The sequence below is a fragment of the Dermacentor variabilis genome, chromosome 1, assembly GCF_050947875.1.
Source record: "Dermacentor variabilis isolate Ectoservices chromosome 1, ASM5094787v1, whole genome shotgun sequence".
Lineage (NCBI taxonomy): Eukaryota > Metazoa > Arthropoda > Arachnida > Ixodida > Ixodidae > Dermacentor > Dermacentor variabilis.
Window position 1 is genome coordinate 67,808,669 of NC_134568.1, and position 25,565 is coordinate 67,834,233.

The 25,565-nt window shown below is 46.2% G+C and overlaps 1 protein-coding gene across 2 annotated transcripts in view; it reads right to left on the bottom strand.

Moving 5' to 3' along the window:
- Positions 1–25,565, bottom strand: part of LOC142578968 (uncharacterized) — a 129,703-nt gene that overhangs the window by 52,330 nt on the left and 51,808 nt on the right. For both annotated transcript variants that reach the window (XM_075688720.1, XM_075688725.1), the window contains exon 2: positions 5,569–5,765. In XM_075688720.1, coding sequence (XP_075544835.1) covers positions 5,569–5,765 — 197 coding nt within the window. The remainder of the gene's footprint in view (positions 1–5,568; positions 5,766–25,565) is intronic.

Sequence of the window (25,565 nt, forward strand, 5' to 3'; positions counted from 1 at the left end):
TTCTGCTCGCTTTTTACTTCAGTTTTAACTGTTTTTTTTTACATTATGCTTGGATTCATCACTCTGGAATTGAGGGAGAAGAAGTGTAGCGACCTACGAGCCTATTGAAGCCAAGTACGAAGCCTTCTTTGCCTTTTCTCTCGGAGTGACTCCAACCGCTACGGCGGTAGGCAGCCGACAACGGCGGCACGAGCCCTATGACCGCCAGCGTGTTTTGAGACACAAGAGTGCATCGCAGGAACGCGCCCAAGATTCTGCCAACACACACCATGTGCATGACATCCTCAAGCCGGCAAGGCTGGTCCTTGAAAATCAAGACGCTGACGGCCCACCTCCGGTGACCATGGTGGAACTCGGCGAAGGTGAGAGCAAGAGACCTCGTGTTGATGAGGTACCCAATCGGGAGAACGACAGTACTTCAAACTATGACCTAAGCGATTGTGAAGCCATTTAGTATGATGAAGAACCCTTCAAATTCGTGACCTGTAAAAAGAAAAGAAGTGAAGGGATCCCGACGGTGTTCCGACCATCAGAAGATGAACACAATTTTTGGCAAGTGAATCCAAATCATGCTGCATCAGAAATTGTCTAGGTGGAAAAGGAAAATGCTCAAACATTCCGAGTAAACTGAGCGGCAGTTTTTCAGTGAGTGTTACCTCAGTGGCTTCTGCGAAAAACCTGCTTTTACTGCACAGAGTAGCATGACTAAGAGTTAAGCCCTACATACCGGCTTCGTACGCGCGAAATGTCAGAAAGATTCGTCACGTGCCATTTCAGTACACTGAAGGGCAACTGCTCGAGTTTATGAAAGATTTTGGAGTAATATCAGTCCACCGACAAGCAAGATACTACCGTCTGGAGTATGGTACAGTTGAATCGCGCTCTTTGCACAGTGTAATCCTTCACTTCAGAGATGACAAGCTAATGCCTCAGAGAATCCGCTTGGGCTTCATCAGCCACCCGGTAGAGGAATACCTTGGTCCTGCACTGAGGTGCTATAACTGTCGTAGGTTTGGACACCTGGCAGAAAACTGTCGTGGGACGCCGCGATGTCAAATCTGCTCCGAAAACCATGAACTTGTTGAATGGAAGACTGTGCGACAGCCTAAATGTACAAATTGTGCGCGTAATCTGTTGTTGGCTTCTTTCTCAGGATAGCCACAGAACAAGGCCGCATCGATGCTACGCAAACATGAATTAATTCATGGGAAGCAACCACGACAGAAGGAGCCTCTTCAGAATCTTGATGCAGTGAGCCCAGCGAAAAATCACTACTTTACAGCAACTGAACAAAAATCAAAAGAAGCATCGTATTCGTCGGCATTAAAGCACCAAGCTGCGCAAGGGTCCCATAGACAGCGGAGTCATCATTCTGCGACGGCCACTGAAGGCCACACATCCCAACAATATCAGCGACCTAGCCTAGGACAACGGCAGCCATTTTCTCAGAACACCTCTCAGCGATCACCGCAGACGGCGACTGGACCATCGGCATTCCGGGATGACACCGCGCCACTCAGTGTTGATTCCCATGCTGTTTGCTGCAGTTCGAGCAATTGTCACAGCTCTACCTCAGGCGAACAAGCTTCCAGAGGTAAAGTCACTGTTGTCTATGGAGCCATTAATGAGCCAGCTGTCCACATCAGTGCTACCGAATGGCAATCCTGAATAGTCGTTACAAAATCTCGTAGTATTACAGTGGAACGCTAATAGCCTTCGATCCAAATCTGCTGATTTTCGCAAGTTAGTTGCACAGTGCGGCTTCCTCATGAAGTGCATACAAGAGGCTGGAGAAGGTGGTGACCTCAGTCTTGCTAATTACGTAATATATAAATCCTCTCGCCCATCTGGAAACAGAACAATGCTCTGCATTCGAAAAGATTTGCCCTCTCACCTCATTCAATCAAGCAGTTCAGATTTTCTTGAATATGTAGCCGGAAAGTATGTCTCGCTAAAATATGTGTAACAGTCGTAAGCATATACCTGCAAGCATTGCGTCGTACTACAATCGATAACTTGCCAAATATTTTTAGCATGACAGGATGAAACATTATCATATGTGGGGACATTAATGCACATGACGTAACATGGAGGAGCCATCACTGGGATGCCCGTGGGAATATCGTTCAATGCACCGCGGTAAGGTACAATCTGTCAGTAATGAATGATGGATCTGTCACATTTATGCGGAGATATGGCTACGCCAGTTGCATAGACGTGACACTGTGCTCTAATGATCTTGTTACCGACTCTGGGTGGACAACAGACGCAGAAACACGTGGAAGCGATCCCTTCCCAATTCTTATATCACATCCGCGACTAAAAAGTACTGCGAAACGAAGATACGTGGATATAACAAACTGGCAGCTCTTTCGCCAACACTATTCCAGTCGAGTGGATAGTGAAGCTGACGTAGAAAAACTCACATTAGCGATACAAGAAACAATGACAACATGTATGATACAAGTGCCCATTCCTGACGAGTACACATCAGTTGATGAAGAATGTGAACATTTGAGAGCTCTAAGAAGAAGAGCAGAAAGAGCTTATCTCCGGAGTGGAAATATAGAAGCATATAGAAATTCGCAGCAAATCCACTCAGCCATGCGGAGACGACTACAAAAATTAGGAAAAAGAAAAGATGGCGTCAATTTTCCGGTGCGTTGTCTCGCCTGACACCAGTCCTACAAGTGTGAATAACCATTCGTGTATTAAGCAGCCCTGTTGCTTCAAACACAGCCATGTCGTGCTCTCTCAATCGCCAAGGATACTTCAGAATTAGTGATTGCTGAGGAATTTTGCAAAGTTATAACTAGATGAAGCGTATCTACTACTAGCACTGAGTTTCAATATTCATTTCAAGTGCCAAAACAAAAAGTTCTTCCTTGTTTTCAGCCGCAGCATATACAATACTAGACAACGAATTTTCTAGGATGTTGCTAAATGTGCGCTTGTGTCTTGTAAGACAAAGACTGCTGCAGGTCCAGATTTCATTACACACGGTATGTTGCAGAACATTGGACCTAATGGTTGATTGGCACTTTGGGAATTACTCAGAGACTTGTGGAAAAGAAGACTGTCCCTGACTTTTGGAAAACGGCACGTGTGATACCTATATTGAAGCCTGGCAAAACACCTCTTTCTCTTGAGTCTTTTTGTCCTGTGAGTCTGACAAGGTGTTTATGCAAGGTCATGTAGAAAATGATTGACACTAGGCTGCAATGGTGGTGTGAGCAAACAAAAGCACTTCGCGATAATAATAATAATATTTGGGGTTTTACGTGCCAAAACCACTTCCTGATTATGAGGCACGCCGTAGTGGAGGACTCCGGAAATTTTGACCACCTGGGGTTCTTTAACGTGCACCTAAATCTAAGCACACGGGTGTTTTCGCATTTCGCCCCCATCGAAATGCGGCCGCCGTGGCCGGGATTCGATCCCGCGACCTCGTGCTCAGCAGCCCAACACCATAGCCACTGAGCAACCACGGCGGGTCACTTCGCGATAACATGACGGGATTTCGAAGGTGGCGATGCACCATGGATGCAATTTTGGATATCGTTACAAATGTTACACACGAACGAGTTAGGGGAAATGCCGCAATAGTGGTTTGTTTAGACCTTAAACGAGTCTTCGACACAGTCAGCCATGCTCATATACTGTGTAGCCTGCTAGAACTGGGAGTCTCTGGAAGGGTGCTACGATGGATATCTTGAATGGGAGGTCAATACTTATTCAAACAAGCGAAAGAAGAAGTTCCTCTCATGATATTATTAAAGGAGTCCCACAAGGCAGTGTCTTAAGTCCGTTTCACTTTAATTGTGTGATGACGGATTTACCACGGAGATTTCCACCTGCACTACACTACTCTGCATATGCGGATGATGTTTTTATTTGGGCCTCTGGTTCAAATACCAGCCTTATACAATCAACTTTGCAGGAAGGCCTATACATTGTGGGCAAATTCTTAAAGGAAAGAGGAATGGAACTGTCTTACAGTAAAACGGCTGTGTTGCCTTTCACCAGAGGATATCTAAAGGATTTTCAGCTGTGCCTTGAGTGACAACCTTTAGACACAGTGAAACAACACAAATTTCTGGGGGTTATACTAGACAGGCAGCTTCCTTGGAATTATCACATTAAAGCCCTCGAAGAAAAATAAATTCAATATTAAATGTTCTTCGCCGCGTAGCAGGCACAACATGGGGAAGGTCGATCTCATCCTTACTAAAAGTACATAATGCACTTATAAAGTAAAAGATAGCATATTCTTTACCTGTTCTGCATGGTATCTCCCCTTCATCTGAAGAGAGATTCCAACGATTAATAGCTAGGAGCCTTGCTTGGAGCTAGGGGTATGCTTGGGCGTTCCTCGAGCAACCTCACCTTCCTTAGTAATTGCAGAGGCACGTCATCCTCCATTTCCTATTATGAGGATGGTTGAGACGTGTCGACACTACATCCGCGTTTCAGTGCAGCACAAAAGGCACTCCCTGTCAAACGCACGAATTCAGAGAGACAGGGCGAACATCAATTCGGTGGTTCAGGCGCACAAATATATATTACCACATCACGAATTTCGGTTCTTAGATATCTCTTAGCATTCATAGCGACTCGTAGCTCCAAAAATTGAACTTTCGGTTGAGGGACTTATTCGCAAACGAGATATGTTTATGCGAGCAGCACAACAACTGGCGTTATATCAAATATACGTTTGATACCCTGGCTATATTCAAGTGTATACAGATGGTTCTTGCCAAACAAATTCTTCTACAGCTGCCTTTGTCATTCCAGAATGGAACCAAATACAAACGTTTAAACTATCTCACACGATGTCAAAAACAACAGCAGAGCTTTTTGCAATATTGTCTTTGTTATGCAACATAAATTCAACGCAAAAAGGGGAACAATGGGTCATCCTTTGTAACTCGCAGGCAGCTTTGTCTTCACTTCATAATGACATCAGCAATTCGCAAAACGTGGCGTTATCTAACGAGATACTAATGGAATTCACAAAAGCTGGTTTTTTGTACCTTTATAAGAATTTAATCCGTGATTTCTTATGTGCCCTGATTTTAGTCTGTTTAAGTGACCGGACTTTTTGTTTACTTTAGTACACATATGTGACTGGACTTTGTGTTGCTGTGTACCTTAGTTTACTTTCAGTTTTAGTGTGGCGTTAGTGTACTTACGTGACTGGACTTTGCGTTTTTATGATTTGGAGTTGTCTTTCAGTTATAGTGTGACATTAGCGTACTTATGTTACTGGAATTTGTGTTGTTATGGTTTCACTATATTTATTATGACTTATTTTAAAAATCCCTATGTGAAAAGGAGTAGCCGTCGCCAGTTAGAGAAAGCAGCATCCCCTAAATAGCATAAAATAAAAAAAGAGAGAAAAGCTGATCTCCTGGAAGCCAACCCTTGGCGCCGCCCAATTCAAGTGTAGCTCATAAGAAGGTTGCCATGAATTACAATAGAGCATTGTTTTCGTTTGTTCAGCGTCAATATGTTACGTAAAACATTGTACAACCACGTTCTTTATATGATAAGGAGCAGGATACTTACTTTGGGTAGCCAGGGAGGGTCTCGCAGAAGCTGTTGTCCTGAAGGCAAGAAGTGTTGAGCTTGTGCACACTGGGCAGAGGCTTGCGGTGCGGTTGGTTATTGTGGATGGAGATGTTCGCGAAGCGAGTCCTGCCCTTGGACGGCGTTACGATTGGCACACAGAGGCACTCCCTGGAGCACGCGAACACGATCGCCACCTGGAAAAGACGAACAGCACCAAATGTTGAGGCGCGGCCACATGTTGAACAGGCTGCCTGACGAGGGTCAGGGGCGGTTTGGTTATCTGAGGCCGAAGGCGGCCTCCCAACGTTTGGTTCGTGTAAAAGTAAGCCCTTCCACGATTTGGCATGGGCTTGCTTTAGGAAGGACAAGACTAACGATGGCGAAGACCCGGCTTGGCAGTGATCAACCGCCTTGCCGAGGGGCTCACCTTTCAGGGCTGTCGAAACGTCCCCGATTGCTGTCTTAAAGTCTGACGCAGAATTTTGGCGAAGTCTACCGAACAAGATCCTATCGCTGTCTGGAAAACTGTTTTATTCCTGTTCGCCACTTCCCGCCGCGAAGCCGCAGCCGGCCGCCACACGAGCGCGAGCATGTTTGGTCCTGCCCAAGTACCTTGACCTGCAGGGTTATAGGGCTGGAATGCGTGTCTCATGAGTGTGGCGCGACCATATTTGCCACGGGTGATTATGAAAAAAAAAGTACACCTCGCGTAAAAAACATTGAAAAAAGAAGAAACACAAAGTAGCAATACTGAACGATAGCATGATTTCAGTCAGGTTAAACTCAGTCGGGCACTTAATACGCATTGGTTTGCCATTATGGGAAAACCACACCATAAGGAAGCATATGCGCCAGGGTTTCTATTCTCTGTTCTAAAGCAGTTTTACTTTATGCGCCTTTCAGTGGCCACCGAACCAAAGCGTCGCTTGTAGAGCGGTCTGGTCTGTGTCTCTCTGCTGCTACGCTGCTTCAAGCAATTACCATGGGTACAACCGCGAGTGCCCCGAATACAAGAAAGCGTTGCAGAAATGTGTTGTTGGCCGCAGCGAGTATCCAACGTGTTGACTTAAGTGTTGGCGCTGAAGACGAGAGAGAGAGAGAGGTGCCTAATAGTTACATGTATACATAATTCACTGTCTTGTTCTCAACGTTGTGAGAGTAGTGGGGATTTCTAAGCAAGAGCTAAAGTGTAAAGCCGAAAGCGAAGGTTGGGGCATAGCCAGTCATGGCAGCTTGCCAGAAAAAACAACGAAAGAGAGAAAGAAAGAGAGAGAAAACGTAATTTCCCTCGGATCAATCGCTGCGATGCCGGGTTCTGAAGTGCCGCCGGACCTAACCGCGCGGCCGCATTCAGCAGTCCACGATTTAGTAATGATTGCCATAAAGGAGGCCGACCTAAGTCAATACCAGCGACCGATCTCCTCTTTTCTCGCTTCCGAATAAAAGAGCGCGCAATCAAAGAAGGTGGATTACGGAGTAATGTTTCAAAGAGTGCGCAGCTCCGAGGAAACCGCGCATTGGCACACGCGTTTCCCTTCCATACGCGGCAATCTCTGACATGTGTGCAAGCGTGTGCGCTCTCGGGAGAGGCTTAATGAACTTGGCCAGTGTCGTTACGGGAAAAACGAACACGAAAAACGCAAGTATAATGGGGTAACGACTCGCAGCTTAGAAGAAGCTGAATGCGCGCGCCCGCTATGCAAATAATGAGGGCCGTGGTGACCGATATGTCTGCGCTGACGGCAGCGACAAAATTTCTCGTGTTTGCACCATTAATTTTCACCGCGCGTAAACGTCATCTTTTTTGTAGCCACTGGGTGGTTTCTTCATAATGCTCTTATCGATTGCGCAGTGACATTAGCTTATTAGACGTTCTCCGTCTGTGAGCCATTCGTTTCCTGTTGGTTTTTTCTCAATGTGTACTCGATAGCCGTCTGCGATGTTTATTTTTCCTTATGGCCGTGATTCCCTCGCAGTATGCAGACATTGAGGAACGCCGACGATTGCGCGCCGGCCTTTTCAAGATTGCGTGGAAATAGTTCATGGACACTCGTTTAGTTGTCCGACGGGATTTCTTAAGTTACAGAGTGCAGGCGCAATTTCTGTGCGATTTCAACGACGAACAGATGGCACGCTTAAATGTGTCGCGCATCCAGTCGTGTACCAGAACGTTATAAGTTATAAACATGAAGACATACATACGGTATACGTTGTCATCTGAGTTCGTACTTGTGCATGGAACACGCCTATCGCGCATCTATGCTCGAGTATTTCTTACCCTTGGCTCAGAGGCGCTGCATAAGCGAATGGAAATGAAATGTTAGGGAGTGTTGTACGTAAACAGGACATTCCCTACGGTTAGCCCGTAGCTTGAGAAGATTCGATATCAGCCGAATCACGATGATAAACCTCTACCGCTTAAAAGAAGATCACACTACGCCAAACAGATAGATAAGCTAGCTTTCGGGCACTAATGTTCTCGAAAGGTGTTATCTTGGATGGACGTGAAGGGATACTGTCATTGTGGGCGCCACACTTGTCAACGCAAAAACGCAGTGAACTGCTGTGTTTGTTCACTGCGAGTAGCGTCGAGGCAAACACTTTCTTTGCCCCCGAGGGAACTTTCTTCAAGGGATTCACTATATGCTCCATGCATAATTAGACGATGTGAGCGGCGTTCGGTTACACCGATGCTATCTGTACTGCGTGGAGCAAATCGGAAATCAGGGGACCGAGCGCCTAAGCTTGCCTGAGCAACTGCTGAAGAAAGAGACATTCCTCACTTGAATTTGCGCATTGAGTTATGACGTTCGTAATCTTCCAGTCATGATGCCTGAACTGTTGTCACCGGAAGCGCCTGGAGTGTGCCATAACATAAATTGAGAAGCGACACGTCTGGTAGTCAGGATTCCGTCCTGGCGAAAAAATAAAACGCATGTCAGCCCCCGATAATGTTGGTTTCCGCTTGACTGTATAGTTATGGCTTGTTTCTCTTTTGTTTTCTTCGCTGTAAGCCCGCTGTTCGACATTTTCATGCAGGATATGCCGAAAAAAGCCACTACAACGATGCCCGGCGTGGATGGAGGCCACGTGCGCGCGCGTGCGCAGTTTCACCCAGGCGCGTATCGCGTTTGCGCGTTGTGAAAAGGCTCGGAAATAAACGCAGAGTTTTCCAGGAATAAACAGTGAGAAATTGGAGACCTAGCACTCGGCAGAGCGTGTACACACGACAGCCAATGAGTCTGCGCCGCAGCTCCCTTATATATATGCGAGACTGCCGGCAACCGCTGTCGATCTCTAAGTGTGGCGGAGGCAGTGAAGACTGGCTACTGAAGCGGCAGTAGGAAGTGATCTGTCAAGCACTGGGGTATGTATACGAACTGAAATGTGTAGCATTTTGCTGCGTGAACGACGAAACGGTGGACACTACTAAGCTAAATGCTGAACGTTCTGAGGCCTCTCAGCAGTGGCTGGATTGCAAGACGACGACGAGGATGGAGGAGGAGAAAGACAAGAGCCCTATTATGCCTTTGTGAAATGAATCTGACTTAAATACATTTTTGTTACTTTCATTTATCCACTATATATTACGCAGGACGAGAGCAACGAACAGGAGTATTGCAGTAATAACTTGTACGACACATGCGTCAGGACATTTAATACCTAATCCTCATTCCGGCTATGAGATTGTTTTATTTTTTATTGTGATAGCAATTATACGGGCGCTCCAAGTGTACTCAGCACCCGCCGCCGCTGTCGTGCTGTCCCGCTGACGGCGCATGTGCGGCTCGCGCTCGGAGGGTGTTCCAGAGACGCAAAGTGCCGTTTGGCTGCAAAAACGTCGTAGTGAAGAGACGCAGCTTCATCGCTACGCTCAATAACCTTGGTGGCGGAGCCAGGGCAGCATTCTTCCTTCCGCAGCTGGCGTGAGCGTTGCGCGCACGCACATTATTAGCACACTAGCGGGCTCGCATACACAAGCACTAAACGAGCTATCGTTATCTAATATTTCATAGGGCGCTGACTAACGCCGACGGATTCCCCTCATATCGTGCACCATCCAGGCGCGACGCCTGCAGCGCCACGGACGGCGCTCATCACGCCAGCATTGCGAGACGCCTTATAACTGACACGACGCTGTTCCTTCTGCTGTCGGTTTATGCTCCGCTGGCCTCCTTGAAGCTCTTGGGTTCAGGGATAGCAGCGGGACGTAAACGTAGACGCAAAATAGAGATTAGTTAAAGACGATTGGAGGTTTGGTGGCAGAAAAGTAGGCGGACCAAAAACGAAGAAGGCGTAAGAAAACAAAATTTCCGATGGTGGTTCAGAAAGTTTGATGCTCGAAATTTTTTTACTTTGAAAAAAAAAAGAGAGAGGTAAGACATTAGGCAAAAGTAAGAGCTTGATGACGGAAACCAGCGCCCCGTTTCAAAGACGGTGGCGCTGGGTTCAAAGAAAGCGTTGCAAAGGGGGCGCTGGGCACATCCATCCATCTACCACCCATCCATCCATCCATTCATCGACGGATGGATAGATGGATGGATGGATCGACCCGATGGGGTTGCTAAGTGGATATGGTGTTTGGCTGCTGAGCACGTGGTCGCAGGATCGGATCCCGGCTACGGCGGCCGCATTTCGATGGGGGCGAAATGCGAAAACACCCGTGTACTTAGATTTAGGTGCAAGTTAAAGAACCTCAGCTGGTCCAAATTATTCCGGAGTCCCCCACTACGGCATGCCTCATAATCAGATCGTGGTTTTAGCTCGTAACACACCTATAGTTTAACTTTTAATTAATCCAGTCCTCCATCCGTCTATCCATGCAGCAGTCGCCTTACGTGCCTGCGTCGCGCTAACATGTCGCAGTCACTTATATTTAGAACACCTTCAACGCTAAACCTTGCAATGGCCGACAATGCCTCACCCTTTATTTTTATGTGAAGCTTTATTTTTTATGGGCCTAGAAGTTCAGTGGAATTGTAGCAGTAGTAGGCCAGCAGGCAGAAGGCAGGAGAAGTGGACTTGTTCTAACTTACGGAATTTGCATACGCATGTTAAAGGGCCCCTCACCAGGCCCTACAGCAAATTTTGGTTATACGCTAGAAGTTATTACGTGTCCTCTAGAGAGTTGTTCTGCCGCAAATTTTTTTTTAATCGGCTCATTAATAGCCATATCAGCGCCGCGAACCCATGATTTCACAAGGCGAGCTCCACAGCCTAGCGAGACACTCTCTCTACTCGCCTCGTCTAGCCTTCGCAAGGTAAATTCTTTCCCTGCGTTCTCCCATACCGGACCTCGAGGATCGCGTGACGCCTTCGTCGCGGGCCCCGCCTTCATTTTTTTTTTCTCCTCGTTCTTTTTGTTTTTTTGCGGCGCTGCGCACTTCCACTGACGGCATTGCGCGCGAGCTGTTGTGATGTCTCATTTCGCGTAGCGCACGATTTTGCGCGCTGTGCACAGGGACACATGACTAGAGGTATAATTCAGTGCTACACGAATACTGAGGCAGAACAAGCGGATCACTGAGCATGATCGCGCGCTGGAACACGGTAGAAAATGGCATAGTTTCGGTACCTGCGCACGTGACTGCACGACCGTGGGAACAAGCAGACGAAGCGGAAGTACATCTCTCTTGCTTCGATGCGAAGTAAAACAAAACAAAAAAAACATGCAGACATTCAATTTGTGTGTTTTGTCATTTCTCTAAACTTCAGTTCGTCAATTCAAGCAACAGATCACACAAATAACAGATGTTGGCTTGAATAATTCTCGAAGTCACGTGTCACCCCAAGCGGCGTCACACTACAGACCCGACTACGTAGGCGTAGGGACGCGACTACGTCACCGTCCGGCTTGGAGTGCGGTCGCCGCGAGAGAAAGGGAAAACGGCATTCGGATTGAAATTTCAGGCCTTTCTGCGGCGCGTAGCGATGTAATTCTTTGCAAACAGGATCGTTAGCGCGCACTGTGTGCTCTGCACTTGTCAGCTCAAAATGGCCAGACCTGGTGAGGGGCCCTTTAAGCTCTATGAGTGCGTCAAACCCGGATAAACCCGCGCTACTAGGGTGCGCTAGCGAATAACGTCGCTGTTTATAATTACCGGTCCGGCCACGGCTAGCTTAGGCCACGCTATCTAATCCGCGGCACGCATAGATACGCGCGTATCGCAGGGCCAGAGTGAATTAGCCTGCTCACGCAAAGCTGGCAGGTGGCGGTGACGGTAATGGTAACATTTATACGATCCAGATATGCTAAAACAAAGCCAAGCGAGCAGTTCGGCGTGCTATGTTAAACCATCTGGATCGATAACGTACGCTGGCGTCTCGAAACGTCAGCGAACCGTGTGCAGGCTTATAACACGTCATGGTGATTGATGCCATATCACGAAATGCTGCAGTTTGAAATGTTCCGTCTAATGGTTTTCAAATCGATACAAACATAATTACTCGGCAACTTGATCCATAAAATCTTGGTCTGAGGCATCTAAACTGCATATGGCCGCGCATTGTTATAGCGTTCATTATTCGTATCTTTAACCAATATTCAAGTCATCATGGCAAGCGTCCGTTTCGGCATGGTGGCGGGAAAAGACGACGTGGACGACGTTGATTTTTTGATGCCGTTTAATTTCGGGGAGGGGGCCGGAGCGCAATGATCAAAAAACCGGTAAAATGACGCACTTGCAATAAAGTTGTATCGAGAGCAATAAAATAGTGCGATCACTAAAGCGTGGTAACGTCCCACCGTACCAAGAGAGGTATTTAGAGTCATCTTTGTTTTTCTTTTGCGAGAACCAAGTTTGTTTTTGTAGGAACAAAAAGAACACTTTTTTTATTTTGTTTGCTATGGTAAATAGGAGCCAGTGTTTCCCAGTTGCCACTCGAGCTTAGCACACAATGGCTAGGATCTATGCAGAGCGCTCGCGTGCGCTCGAAGCTCATCAGGGAACGGGCCTGTGCCCGGCCTGGGCCCGCGGCCCGAACTCGGCCCAGACCCGAGGGCATCAGGCCCAGGACCGGCCCGTGCACCGCTCTCTTTGCTTCGGCGCCGACAAGATCAAGCACGGTCGCCCGTTCGCTGCGCCGTGAGAGAAATGGCTGTACGGACGACAGCAAAATATGGTTTAGAAGCCGTACGCCTGCAGAAGTGAACGGTCACACGAGGCAAGCGTTTCCATAGCGGCCTCCGGGAATGTGTGGCTAGAGCAAAAGAGGGACTTGTCGGAAAAAGGTGCGCCAGGAAACAAAGCTCAATAAGAGGACATTGATCCCTCTCATGCGTTCTCGGCATAATCTTTCCGCGCGTACACTTAAAACTAAATTAACCGACCGCTATACCTACCGAGCGCTCGGCACCTACATAGGTATTCAACACCTAGCAGACGTACACTGGAGAGACAAAGACACATACTCAAAAATATCAAGTGATTCACTTCACCAGTGATAATCATCGACTAGCTGCTCATTAGGTTTTGAAAAAGAAAATGTTTTTGAGGCACGGCCCGGGCAGAGTGCTAGGAATTATAATGTGGTGTCTTTTGTTACGTGACCAACCCACATTTTACCGCTAGTTACAGTCCAAGAGAACAGATTATGCGCGAATTAAGCTGTGTCGCAGAACCCGCGTCGCCCAAGTCTGCGTTATAAGTTCCATGCAGCTTTAATGTGTCGCAAGGAATTACAAGTAGCCTAGTTTGATGCCTTTTCGCACATCGTATTCAATTCCGCATACCTGCATGAAACAGCAAGATGAGCGACTTTAAATAATATCATAATCACCCCATGGATTTTCCAAGAATTTCTAAACGCTTTTTCATTTGTGTGCGATGGATAGTAATTACCCGAGGGATAATTTTATTTTTTCTATTTGAAGAACAAGTGCGGGACCAGCCAGCGTACACTGCTTGCAGGAAATGGAGGGAGGTTGCTTCTATAATGCAACGTCTAAATGTGATCATATTTATCAGTAAACTCCATAATTCTTAGACGAGAGGAGAAAAATGTGATAGGGATATCGAACTGACATGCTGAAAGAAACGTGTGATGTCATTTTGCTGACGCCTAATGTCAGCCTCGGATTGAGAATAAGCTTCCTTAAGCAACAAAAAGACTGTGTTGGCTGTCGACTGCTCTCTATTCTTGTGTGGCCTGCTTTTCCCATTGCTTATTTTTTCACTTTGCAGTAAACAAAATGAAGGTCGAATGGTGCATTTAGGAGCGTAGTGAGTACGCATTTCGGGACGGATAATTCTGTCAACTGCAAAAATAACTTTGCTTTAACCAATAGAAATGGAGACCTTAAATGAGTTCATTCAGCAAAGTTCATGGAAACATGCTAAAGGCCCATCATCCTGCTCCAATGTATCCACCGTCTGTTTCACTGAACTAAAGCATCACCCATCGCGATACTACACCTTCGTATTCTATTAGGTTGTGTAACGGCACACTCACATTGCTCGTCAAACGAACAGCGAGTATCAAATAGCGGAATACAAGAGGTCACTGGAGAGCACGTGTAAGTACCGGAAACTTCGGAATGTCAATCACATTCGGAAACTCCCGAATGTGATTGTGGATTTGTAGGCGAAGATATACATCACCTCCTCCTAGATTGCCCACATGGCGACACACCAAGACGCCGACTTAGATCAACCCTAATTACATCAGACCGCAGACCTTTCAGTTTAAAGAAACGTTTTGGTTCCTTGGCCAACAACGTCCTTGCAGAAGAGCGCTTTAAAAGCACTAAAGACTTTTCTTGAAGACAAGCGGCATTGCTTGTCGTTATTAACGCTTTTATTATTCCTTTCATTTCAATGTCGCTCTATATATGTATATGTTTGTGGATTATGTTATGTTGAGTGTTCTGCTGTGACTATATGTGATGATGCAATTACAGTATGTATGTGCCACCCGCTGACTAGCGACTGCGTTATTAGGCGAAAGTTTCATTTGTATTTTTGAGACTTTTTTTCTACAGAACTGTAGAGTCACTTAACTTGTATATTGTATGTACCATGTGTTTCTAACGTCATACTGTTACTGTGAAAACGTTGTTCGACAAATCCTGGTGCTTCTATGAAAAGGTTATAAACGAGAAGAAAGCGGGTTAACCGAGGGGCCCGATTTTCATTAGTCATATCATAAGCCGACACACACTGACACCAAGGACAAAATAGGGGAAAATACTTGTGCTTAATAAATGAAATAAAGAAACGATAAATTAATGGTAATGAAAGTGGAAGAAAAAACAACTTGCCGCAGGTGGGGATCGATCCCACAACCTTGGCATTTCGCGTGCGATGCTCTACGAATTGTTTTTTCATCCACTTTCATTACCATTAATTTATCGTTTCTTTACTTCATTTATTAAGCAAAGTAATTTCGCCTATGTTGTCCTTGGTGTCAGTGTGTGTTGGCTTCTTATGATATGAATAATGAAAATCGGGCCCCTGGGTTAACCCGCTTTCTTCTCGTTTATTACATAACGAGGGTCTCGAATCCGGCAACATTGATGCCTTCAGGTAGCATGTGTGGGTCTATCGACCGGTTGCCTTCACCCAAAAAGATCCCGTTCCCGTGACGCCTGCGGCAGAAAGGATGTTCCACATCCGCCGCCAAGGTCTGTGAGTGGTGTCACTGGCTAACACTCCCAGAGTTCTACTAGGAAACATAAATACCCAAGAAAGTGGATGGGGAAACGGCGCCATGGTAGCTCAATTGGTTGAGCATCGCACGCGAAATGCGAAGGTTGTGGGAACGTTGCCCACCAGGGGCAAGTGGTCTTTTCGTCCACTTTCATTACCATTAATTTATCGTTTCTTTATTTCATTTATTAAGTATAAGTGAGTTCCCGTATGTTGTTCTTGGTGTGTTGGCTTCTTATAATATGACTTATGAAAAGGTTATGTGATATGTAATCCTGTACCCCGTATGTTGTAAGCTAGACCCTTTCAAGAGCTAAGGAGTGGCCGGCGCCTTAAATTGTGTCAACGTCTCCTTATTTCATATCATTAAAAATAAATAGATATTATATTCAATTATCTTCTCGTAAATCAATAGTCCAAGCCTCAGGGCTGAGCGTGCTCCGTTATGGGATACCTGTGTACGGTCATTGCTCGCTTAGATGACAAAATATGCTCAATTGTACTTTACGTTCGCTGCAAAAAAAAAAAAAAAAAATTGTTACGACATTTCCTTAGAGGCTGATACAAGCATGTTTAAAACGTTTAATGTTCTTTTTACTTCAATATTTTAACCTTTATTGTTTAAGTGGATACAGAGAGGCACTTTCGCTGAAATAACTTCATAAATGTCTATGTACCAGATGGCAGTCTCAGGCCCAAAGAATGCTACGTGATACAATGTGAGCGAGAAGAATATATTTAACGGTATCCAAGGGACTCGATTTTTTTTCTTGGTTATGGAAACACGCAAAGGATAAAAGCACAGGAAGCATTGGGGAAATTCATCGTTATGCTTAACTGAAAGGGAAAATTAATATAAAAATGATGAAACAAGGAAATGACAATGGCTGAGAAGAGAACTGGCCGCAGGTGCGAGCCCAGCCCACATCTTCCGCATTAAGCGTGCAGTGCTTTACTCGTTAAGAGGGCGCTAATAAGAATAATAAAGAGCTAAGTCCATTGGCTCTATTTAAATACAATACAGTAGAAATTTGCCGATATGGAATTAACTAGGCCCGATAAGACGGCGTCCAATTCCAGGAAGTCACGGCGAGATGGTATAGAAGCTTCAAGGCGGGCCATCCATCTTTTATTTTTGCGCCTTTTCTGGCTAATCAAACCTTTTTTTTCCAGATCAGAGCAGCCTTTCTTTTTTGGTAATGTAGGAGGGTAACTTATCAATAATTTCTCTTTTGTGTTCCTTTACGCTACCGCGGTGTTCGCCCTCCCATCCCCTTAGGGATTGGTGCGCGGGTACAAATCGCCAGTGCCACTCGGAGCCGTAGCGTTGGAGGTGGAACATCGTTTCAGTCGCGGGCGTCACGTGGTACGTGAGCGTAGGTTTAGGCAAATGGCCAATTAGCCCTCGTATATGCTACCTCGTGGCATCGAGACTGCCAAATTCCAGGATAATATATATATATATATATATATATATATATATGTGTGTGTGTGTGATCGCGCCGTTAATCCATATTTCGCTATGCTGTAATAAACTACCTCTTAGTGTTTTGCAGACGAAGGTGGTGTAAAAACTGAGAAAAAGAACGTTTTGTGATGTCTTCATTTTTAGCCTCGTGATGTGTACAGGTATACTGTGTGCCGACCCCAGCACTGTGCCTAATTTAGGAGTGTTTGGCAGGATAAAGGGTCGCGATCACAGGTTAGTGAGGCCAAGGATTGCTTACAATTTGAAATGAGAAATAACAAACTATTGTTATGAGGGAATAGGCCAACCCAGCAGCAATCAAAGTGAAAGCAAATGAAGTTAGGCTCGCCCTGGCAAACAAGTGTGCGGCCTTAGAACCAGAAGGTGGAGACAGTATAGAAATAACGAATGAGACCATAACCAAACTAATTTCAGATGCTGCAGTTGCAATTGAAATTAAGGGACTCCAGAAACAAAGAAAAAGAGACAACGCATAAACGTTGGCAAATCGAGAGATCATATACAAATGGCTGAAGTATCAAAGCTGATGAAAAAAAGAAAGAAAGTGATATTTCAAAATTATCACAACAAAACCACTGAGGAAGCAGTAAAAAAAAATGGGGACACATGAAATCAGTCAGAAAGAAAGTTGGCATTGGAAAGAACAAGATGTGTATAGTGAAATGTAAGTAGGGCGATGGATTCAGCAGTTTGGATTATATAGTCAAAACAGCAGAGGAATTCTATACCGAGCTGCACAGTAGCCAATGCAGCCAAGTAAGCTTGATTGAAAGTAGCAACGCGCAGGGCACAGAAGTTTCATGAGTAACTTGCGGCGAGGTTAGAAAGGCTTTGCAAGATATATGTGAAAAAGTGGCAGGAGACTATAGGATAAAAGCTGATTTGTTAAAAGCTAGAGGGAATATTATACCCGAAACGCTCGCACCCCTTTATTCGCAATGTTTCAAGACTTCAAGAGTACCAGATAAATGAAAGACTAGCAACATTAAACTAATTCGTAAGAAGGCAGACGTTCAAGAATTGAAGTATTGTAGGTCCATTACCCTGCTTTCGGCATTGTGCAACATATTCATAAAGGTAATTTACAATAGGTGGTGTCCAAACCCGACGACTATGACGCGTTTCCAGCTACTAAAACTGCTTCCGCCTGATTCAACCAGCAAAAGCACATCCATTAAGATTCGCATTTTAAATCCAGAGGGCGCCACCCTATGGGACATGAATTTGGACGCCACCTATAGAATCAGGACAGCACTTGACTTCATCCAAGCTAGAGAACGGGCTGGTTTCAGGAAGGTGTATTCTGAAATGGATTTATGTCAGCAGTCAGTTAATTGAGAAGTCTGCGAAAATGAACGAATCTTTCACATGGCTTTCATAAATTACGGAAGAACGTTTGATTCAGTGGAGATACGAGTGGTCATGGAGGCATTCCATAATCAAAGAGTACAGGAAGCGGTGCGTGAATATCTTAGCAAACATTTAGAAAGATTTTGCATTTACTTTTATTATTCACAATAAAAGAAGAAAAATACAAATCGAGAAGTGTTTCAGGCGAGGAGTCTCTCCAATGTTATTCACTACATGACTAGAAGAAGTATTCAAATTGTTAGGCTAGGAAGGATCATTAGTGGGGATCAACACGGAACATCTCAAAGACCTGGCCAATGACACTGTTCTGTTCAGCAAAGAAGGAGATGACGTACAGCACATTATAGAGGATCTTAGCCAATAAAATGTGAGTTTAGAATATCGATATGCAGAAGAATAAAATAATGTTCAATAGCATGGCAAGAGAAGAGAATTCGGGATTGGCTGTCGGCCCCTAAAATTTGTGCAAGGGTACGCTTATCTAGGTTATTTACACTGGAGACCCTGATCATAAGAACAACATTTACAGATGAATAAGAATGGGTTGAAGCGCATACGACAGGCTTTACCAGATCATGACCGGCAGCTTACAGCTATCCTTGAAAAAAAAAAATAGTGCAATCATTGCATTCTACCGATACTAACATATGGGGCAGAAAGTTGGATGTTAACAAAGAAGCTTGAGAAAAGGTCAAGGAACACACAACGAATGACGAAAAAAAATGTAAGCGTAGCTTTAAGAGAAAAGAATACAGCGGGCTGGATTAGAGAGCAAACAGGGGTAGCCGATACACTGTAGTTGAGATTAAGAAGAAATAAACCTAAAGGGTCTAATATAGTTACAGAAGGGGTGCGAATAGAAAGTAAGCATAGGCGGCGACGGCAGAAAACTAAGCCGTGCAATTAGAAAATTTCTAGGCATAAGATGTTGTCAGCTGGCGCAAAAAGAGATAATTGGAGATCGATGGGACAGGCTTTCGTCCTGCAGAGGACATAAAGATACGATATGTGTAGGGAAGTTTTTATTGTGAGTGATATGTTTCCTGTGCTGTTTGCACTTTGCCCACATGTTGTGTGACGGCTCTACAAGGATGACGTCTATTTACACTCGAGTATTTCTTCTGCACTCCATACAAACACGGATGTTCGAAGGAATATGCAAGGCCTGAAGTGGCAAATAGTGGTAGAAACGCGAAACGGGCAATTCCTTGTTCAACCAGTCTTGATCACTTTGGATGTTCAATAGTTACCTTTTAACCAGTGTGAACCGTGTGCTGTGTTAGTATACATAACAACGCCTGCAAACGATGGTTATTAGATTTTTTGTATATTATGTGTATGCATTTTCCGTTTTTTGCGCTATGTACTAGTTATCGTTTGATTTCCTTGCGTGCTGCCAGGCGCAGCGCTTGAAACCCTATGTGGTTCTTGGCAGGCCCGTGCGTCACAGCAGCTGCATTTATTATTATTATTATTATTATTATTATTATTATTATTATTATTATTATTATTATCGATGTTAAACACCGCAACAATACATGACGGTAATTACGTGGGTCAAGGTGCAAACTGTGCTCGCGCACGAGCCGCTCCCCGCTCGTTATTTTTCGATGTCGCGTCGCGCACAGTGGAAGCAGTGCCGCTCGCTCTGTCAAGACTCGTTCGGCGTCTGGTTTTGGAAGGCGGGCCCCGTCCCGCGTGCCACGCACAGCATAATGGGGGCGGGGAGGGGGTTTTGCCGACACAAAGGAGGCGCAGGGCCGAGGCGCTCGATGTCAGTGCTCCCACGCCCACGAACACGGCATTTTACTAAACGCGAAGAGACAAAAAGGTCGCTGCCGATGGCGGCTGAAGAACGTGGCAAGCCGAAAAAGTACCGCGAGAAAACAAGGCGCACATCTCTCTATCCCCAAGGTGCTAGTCGGAGGCTTCGCGCTCGTCGACAAGTTAATTACTGTCACGTCCACGGGGACTCCCGCTGATAACTGAATCTCACAGCACGGCGGGGGGTCGCGCGAATCCAGAGGATATCGCGGCGCATCTCGCATTGGCGAATTACAAAGCCGATCGAAAGGAAGCGCTCTGATTGCGGCCTGTCGGGCGAAAAAACGGCGCCAGTCACTTGCCTCTTCTCTCTCTCTCTCTCTCTCTCTCGACGCTCTGTTTGCCTCCTGCGTGCCAGCGCCAAGCGCCGGCACGCGGCTGCAGCATCGCGAACGCTTAGCGCAATTTACACCCACTGCTCTTCGGGGAGGCGCGCCGGCAGGAATGTTTCCTCCGACGTGCCGCTGTAGCGTGAGCGGGCAGTGAACTTCTCGTTTGACACGAGCCAGCGGTCTCTCGCGGGCCTGTTCTCAGTGCTGAAACGTGTGGGACGATTTATGTCAGCGCCCCGTTCTGCTTCAGCAAGGGGAAAAAAAGGATGGGGATTCCCCTGCGCTCGTTCCTGCCGAAAGAAAGTGCATGCGAGTGCCGTTGCTCGCTACCTGACTCAGGGAAACCTCGACCGGATGCTTGCCCCTGAGCTTCCACAGTTGGGACCGAGGACGTGCGAGGAGCACGTGAGCCTTGCAGCCAGCCTCTTCGAAATGAGGCAAAGGTAATGACGGTGATAGTGCGTGCGGAGCATAATCACCTTGGAAAACAGAGGTGCTCGCTACACCAATGCCTTTGGTGGGGAAATTCGCTGCAATACATCTTGAGAGAAAGTTTTGCACGATGTATACGGTGCCGCCTTACGCCCCGCGCCAACAATGTCAGCTTACGAGGTCTCTCACCTCGATATCTCACCTTGAATTACTAAAGAGGTGGGAAAGCGGGTAGCTGACAGGCCACAGCGGTTGCAGTTGAACAGAGAGAGAAATGTGGAAGAAGAAGATGCGGCTTATGCTGCGACGTCTTCTTTTTTTGCGTCGAGCAAGCAAAGAACACTAGCTCTGAAAGTGAGCGAGAACAGGCGGACGCCGTCAGAGCGCAGAATATTGCGGCAGATTGGAATGTTTCAAATTTCGTTCGCCTTCTGCTTCACCTTACCCTGCCTTGTCGTAGTGTATACGGCAGCCGCAGTTCGAAGGCTGCTTATATTTCGTGCCATTAGTTTATTAAAAAAAAGGAAAGTCTAGCAAAAAAGAACGAAAAAATAGAAAACAGGACGAAGAAGATTTGCCTCAGCTGCAAGCGTCTTCGAAACGCAATAACCGGCAACGGTCGAAAACTTTACCCAAGCCAACTTGAACTACGTACTCAGCCAGACAAACGGGCGATCGAGGAAGCGCCTCCGCGTTAACCCTTTGGAGCAGCAAAAAGAAGTGAAGCGAGGAGCGATGTGAGCACCGTGGTGAACTCGTGTATCCTGAGTCACTGCCTCGATCAATTTCCAAATGAAATAATTGTTTTGAACCATGGAAACCTGAGTGGTCTACCGGGCGTGCCACGGGCACAACCACGCACAATTTTTTTTTGTAAAATTTGCAGCATATACATACGCTGCAAATTTAATGGGTAGACTTTAATTTGTTCACAACACCGACCTGCCAGGGGTGACTGACGGCGCGTCGAAGATAAATAGATATGGGGTGGGGCCCAGACGGAAAGGTTCGAAGCTTCCGGCAAATCCATAACGCTTCTTGGCAAAATAGGAATGTGCGAAAATGGCATTATCAACGGAAAAAGAAAAGTTAATTTGTTAAAGATTATGGCGCTTACAAGGTAAACGTAGGGAAGGACAGTATGCATGAACACGCATCAGCAGGCGCCAATTTAAAAAAGAAATACTTGAAAGTTGAAAAATAAATTACGAAGCAATTTAACTAATAAGCTATGATGAACAGAGCAACAAACGTGATTCATTGTACATGTGCACGTCCCTATATTTCCGTAGCACTATTAGCACGTAATTTAAGGGCAAGTTAGAGACCTCTAGGTGGTTTAATTATTCGGGAATCGCCCACTACGGCGTTTGTAAGCCAGTGTGCTGCTTTGGGACGTTAAACAGCACTGCACTCGCTGGGTGCAGGCGATCTTCGTCACTAGGACCCGATGGAACCGCGTACTCTGCCCTTGCAAACCTTGGTCTATTGGAGAGAATGATCCTTACACGGTTAGAATGGTACCTGAAATTTTACAGCGTCTATCCAAAGGTAATGGCTGGCTTTCGACGCGGTGACTTGAGCGTTATTGACCTTGTAACGTACGTACAGCGCCAGAAACGCTTGAAACGAATCACTGCGGCCTTATTCCTTGATGTCAAAGGTGCCTACGACAATGTAGATCATCATGCAATTCTCGACGCCTTAGAAGCTGTGGGGATTGTTGGGGATATACCCTCCACCCACTGTGGGGATATACCATACAAACGAACGCACCAATTTCTTGGCGTCATCATTGGTAGAGACTTGTCTTAGAGCCTTCACGTCTCGTGCATAACACAGCGTTTGACCGCCATTGTGGGCTTTCTTGCATTTCCCTGCGGAAAATCCTGGGGCGCAAGAGTTTCATCAATATTACAACTATATCAAGTACTATATTGGGCTTTCTGCGGTAGAGCTTACCTGTACTAGGAAATACTTGCATTACAAATATCCGCAGACTCAAGAGTGTGCAAGTGCAAGCACTCAGAACTTGTGGCCGTTACCAGAAAAGCTCCTTTGACAGTCGACATCGCTAGAGATGTCCTGAGAGCACAAATCCGACACGTGACTCGGATTCCCTCACAGCATCTTGCTTGCTTGCCAGCAAAGAGGCCACATTCAACATTTGCCAAAATTATTGCAAGACATTAGTCCTACTTGCCAACACAATTCACGCCTGCTGCACGCTTGTCAGCCCCATTGTGGTGTCTGCACCGGCCACAAGTGCAATTGATGATTCCGGGCGTCCAAAAGAAAGCTGGAGCTCCATTGCAAGCTTTGAAGTAAGCCACTTTGGAACGCATTTCTAACGTGCACATATTCCGGCAACACGTCTACATAGATGGTTCGGTAAAACTCAACAGCTCTGCTGCTGCAGTCATCATCCCGGCAAAATCGAAGGAAATCAAGTTAGAAACTTTGTGTGTGCTCACCTCGACAGGTGCGGAGCTTGGGGCACTCAGTGCTGCACTTGTTTTCATTAGTCAGGAACCACCGCAACCATGGACAGTTTTTAGTTTGTCCAGTGCATACAGAGCCCAATGCACCACGGACGCAATGAACAACTGGCCTCAGAAATTCGACAAATATATCATCGCAGCCATGACAAGGGAAACAACATAAGTTTTCAATGTCTTCCAGGACACTGCAACATCAGCGGGAATGACCACGCCAACGAAGCCGCCCGATGTGCACATGAAAAGGGTTAATGTGTCTTGATTCCGCTTTTGCGAACAGACGCTGCGGCTGAGCTGCGATTGATGTCCCGTGAATGTATTTTGACCCTGTGAAACTCGAACGTTTTCACCATGTGTCATTTGCATTCATTGTCTCCGGACATACAGATGCGTCTACCAGCTGGGTTACCACGACCTGAAGAGACCATGCCGTACCGTTTGTGCCTCGGCGTAGTGTTTATAAACGCTTATGCCTTCCTTATTGGAATGGCCAATAGCCCCACGTGCGACACATGCAGCTGTGATCAGACGCCCACACACATTGTCTGTGTCTGGCTGCGATATAGTGCCCAGAGACAAGTGATGTGCAGAGTGCTGGACCAATTGGACAATAGTCCACTATCAGAACTAAACACACTGAAGGCCTTACTCGCGTTACTAATGTTCCTGTGGTCTACGGGTCTTCACGATATATTGTAAGAACGCCGCTCCCTATACCACTCTATAGTGTACGTGGTTTGTTTGTGCTCGTCTCTCTCTCTCTCCCTTCCACTTTCTTTCCCTCTTTATCCCCGTACTCCTTCCCACAGTGTAGGGTAGCCAACCGTAACCACCTCTGGTTAATCTCCCTGCCTTGCTATGCATTCTTTCTCTCTAAACCCCATAATTTGATTTATTTTCACATGTGACGCATGTGAATACTAATGCCTTTCTCACAGCAATGAAGCATATCATTTGAAAACCAGGCCATTGTCGAAATATATTAGCAGCAAGTGACAATGGGCAGTCGCTTCGCGCCCTCAATTTATATAGCAAATATGCCGTGCTTGTGCTGGGCATATAAACGAGAGCAATTCAAGAATACATAAGCTACGTCTTCACACACTATTCCACGCGCGCACGATGAAGACCTTTCCCGATAAACAAGAGACACTGGGAATAACATCGGCTACTACAGCTTGGACTTCTTTATTTTGAGCTTGGTACCAGTAGCAGACGCAGTGCGCAATTTAAGATTCTGGAAGGCACACGTAGCGGAAGACATTTGTACAACGATGAAAATGAATGTTGTAGCACTTAAACACCAGATAGCATTGCGCGAGCAGCAGGAAAGTGATAGATAATGAAAAAAAACGATACTACCCAGGCAGTATCTTGAGGATTCGTGAAGCCGGGAAGAAGTAATCAGCGCAGGTAATTATTTACTCGCCGACTTGTCATCTCGGACCCCACCACGGCCTCGTGTACATGCTTGGGACTCAGCATACGGTGTAAGAGTTGGGATCGGGCATGTCAAAAGGGGTAGCTGGCCCATGCCGTCGTTCGACTCATCCACGCTAGGGACGTTGTTGAAGGGAGGAACGTGTTCTCATCGAGAACGAGGAGTAGTGGGTTTATTTAAAGTATCTACATGGAGTGTGGAGGACGTTACATCTTATCAGTCTAGCATGACTCGAGTGAAGCACACCGAGGAGCCGAAAAACTGCTGCTTAAAACCTACTCCGTCCTCCCTAGATCCCTAGGCCAGGGAAGCTGTCAAACCAACCCTTGTCCAATCGGAGCGTCCAAAGTTATCGAAGGACCCGCGTTGAGGGCGAGAGTTCCCACAGTCACTCCCGCACCTTTGTTTCACTGAACACACAGATAGAAGGGGGCTTCGTAGACAGGGGTTGTCACGCCTGACTCAAGCTGGTGCGTTTTGATTCGTGGGATGACCCCGCAGTTAACTGGGACGTTTGTCACACGACCGTGGTGGTTGCCGGGGTCCGTGAGGAAACACCGTAGAACACACTTTTCCAGGTGTTTTCTTGCTCCCATTGGTCTGTGAAGGCGACAGTGAACCAGCTAAGAATACTCGGTCCACCAAACGTGTCTCGCCTTGCGGGCGCCGGTAGTTTGCCTGTGGGAGACGCATTGTTAGCTTTACGAAGCGATTCATCGCAGTGGGTTAGAACAGGCTATAGAAGGTCACTACCCCCGCTGGCCGATCGTAAGAACGGATATACGAATGCGATGTAGTGACTGAGTATACATTATGTGTGGCGAAACTTGTCCTCCCATTTGACCATAGAAGCCAACGGAGCTAACTCTACGGCTATCTCAAAGATCTTTCGACGGACCGCCAATACATCCTGACTGCTGAAACGAGTTACCAACCGGCGAGGGGGTATGAAGGAAGACA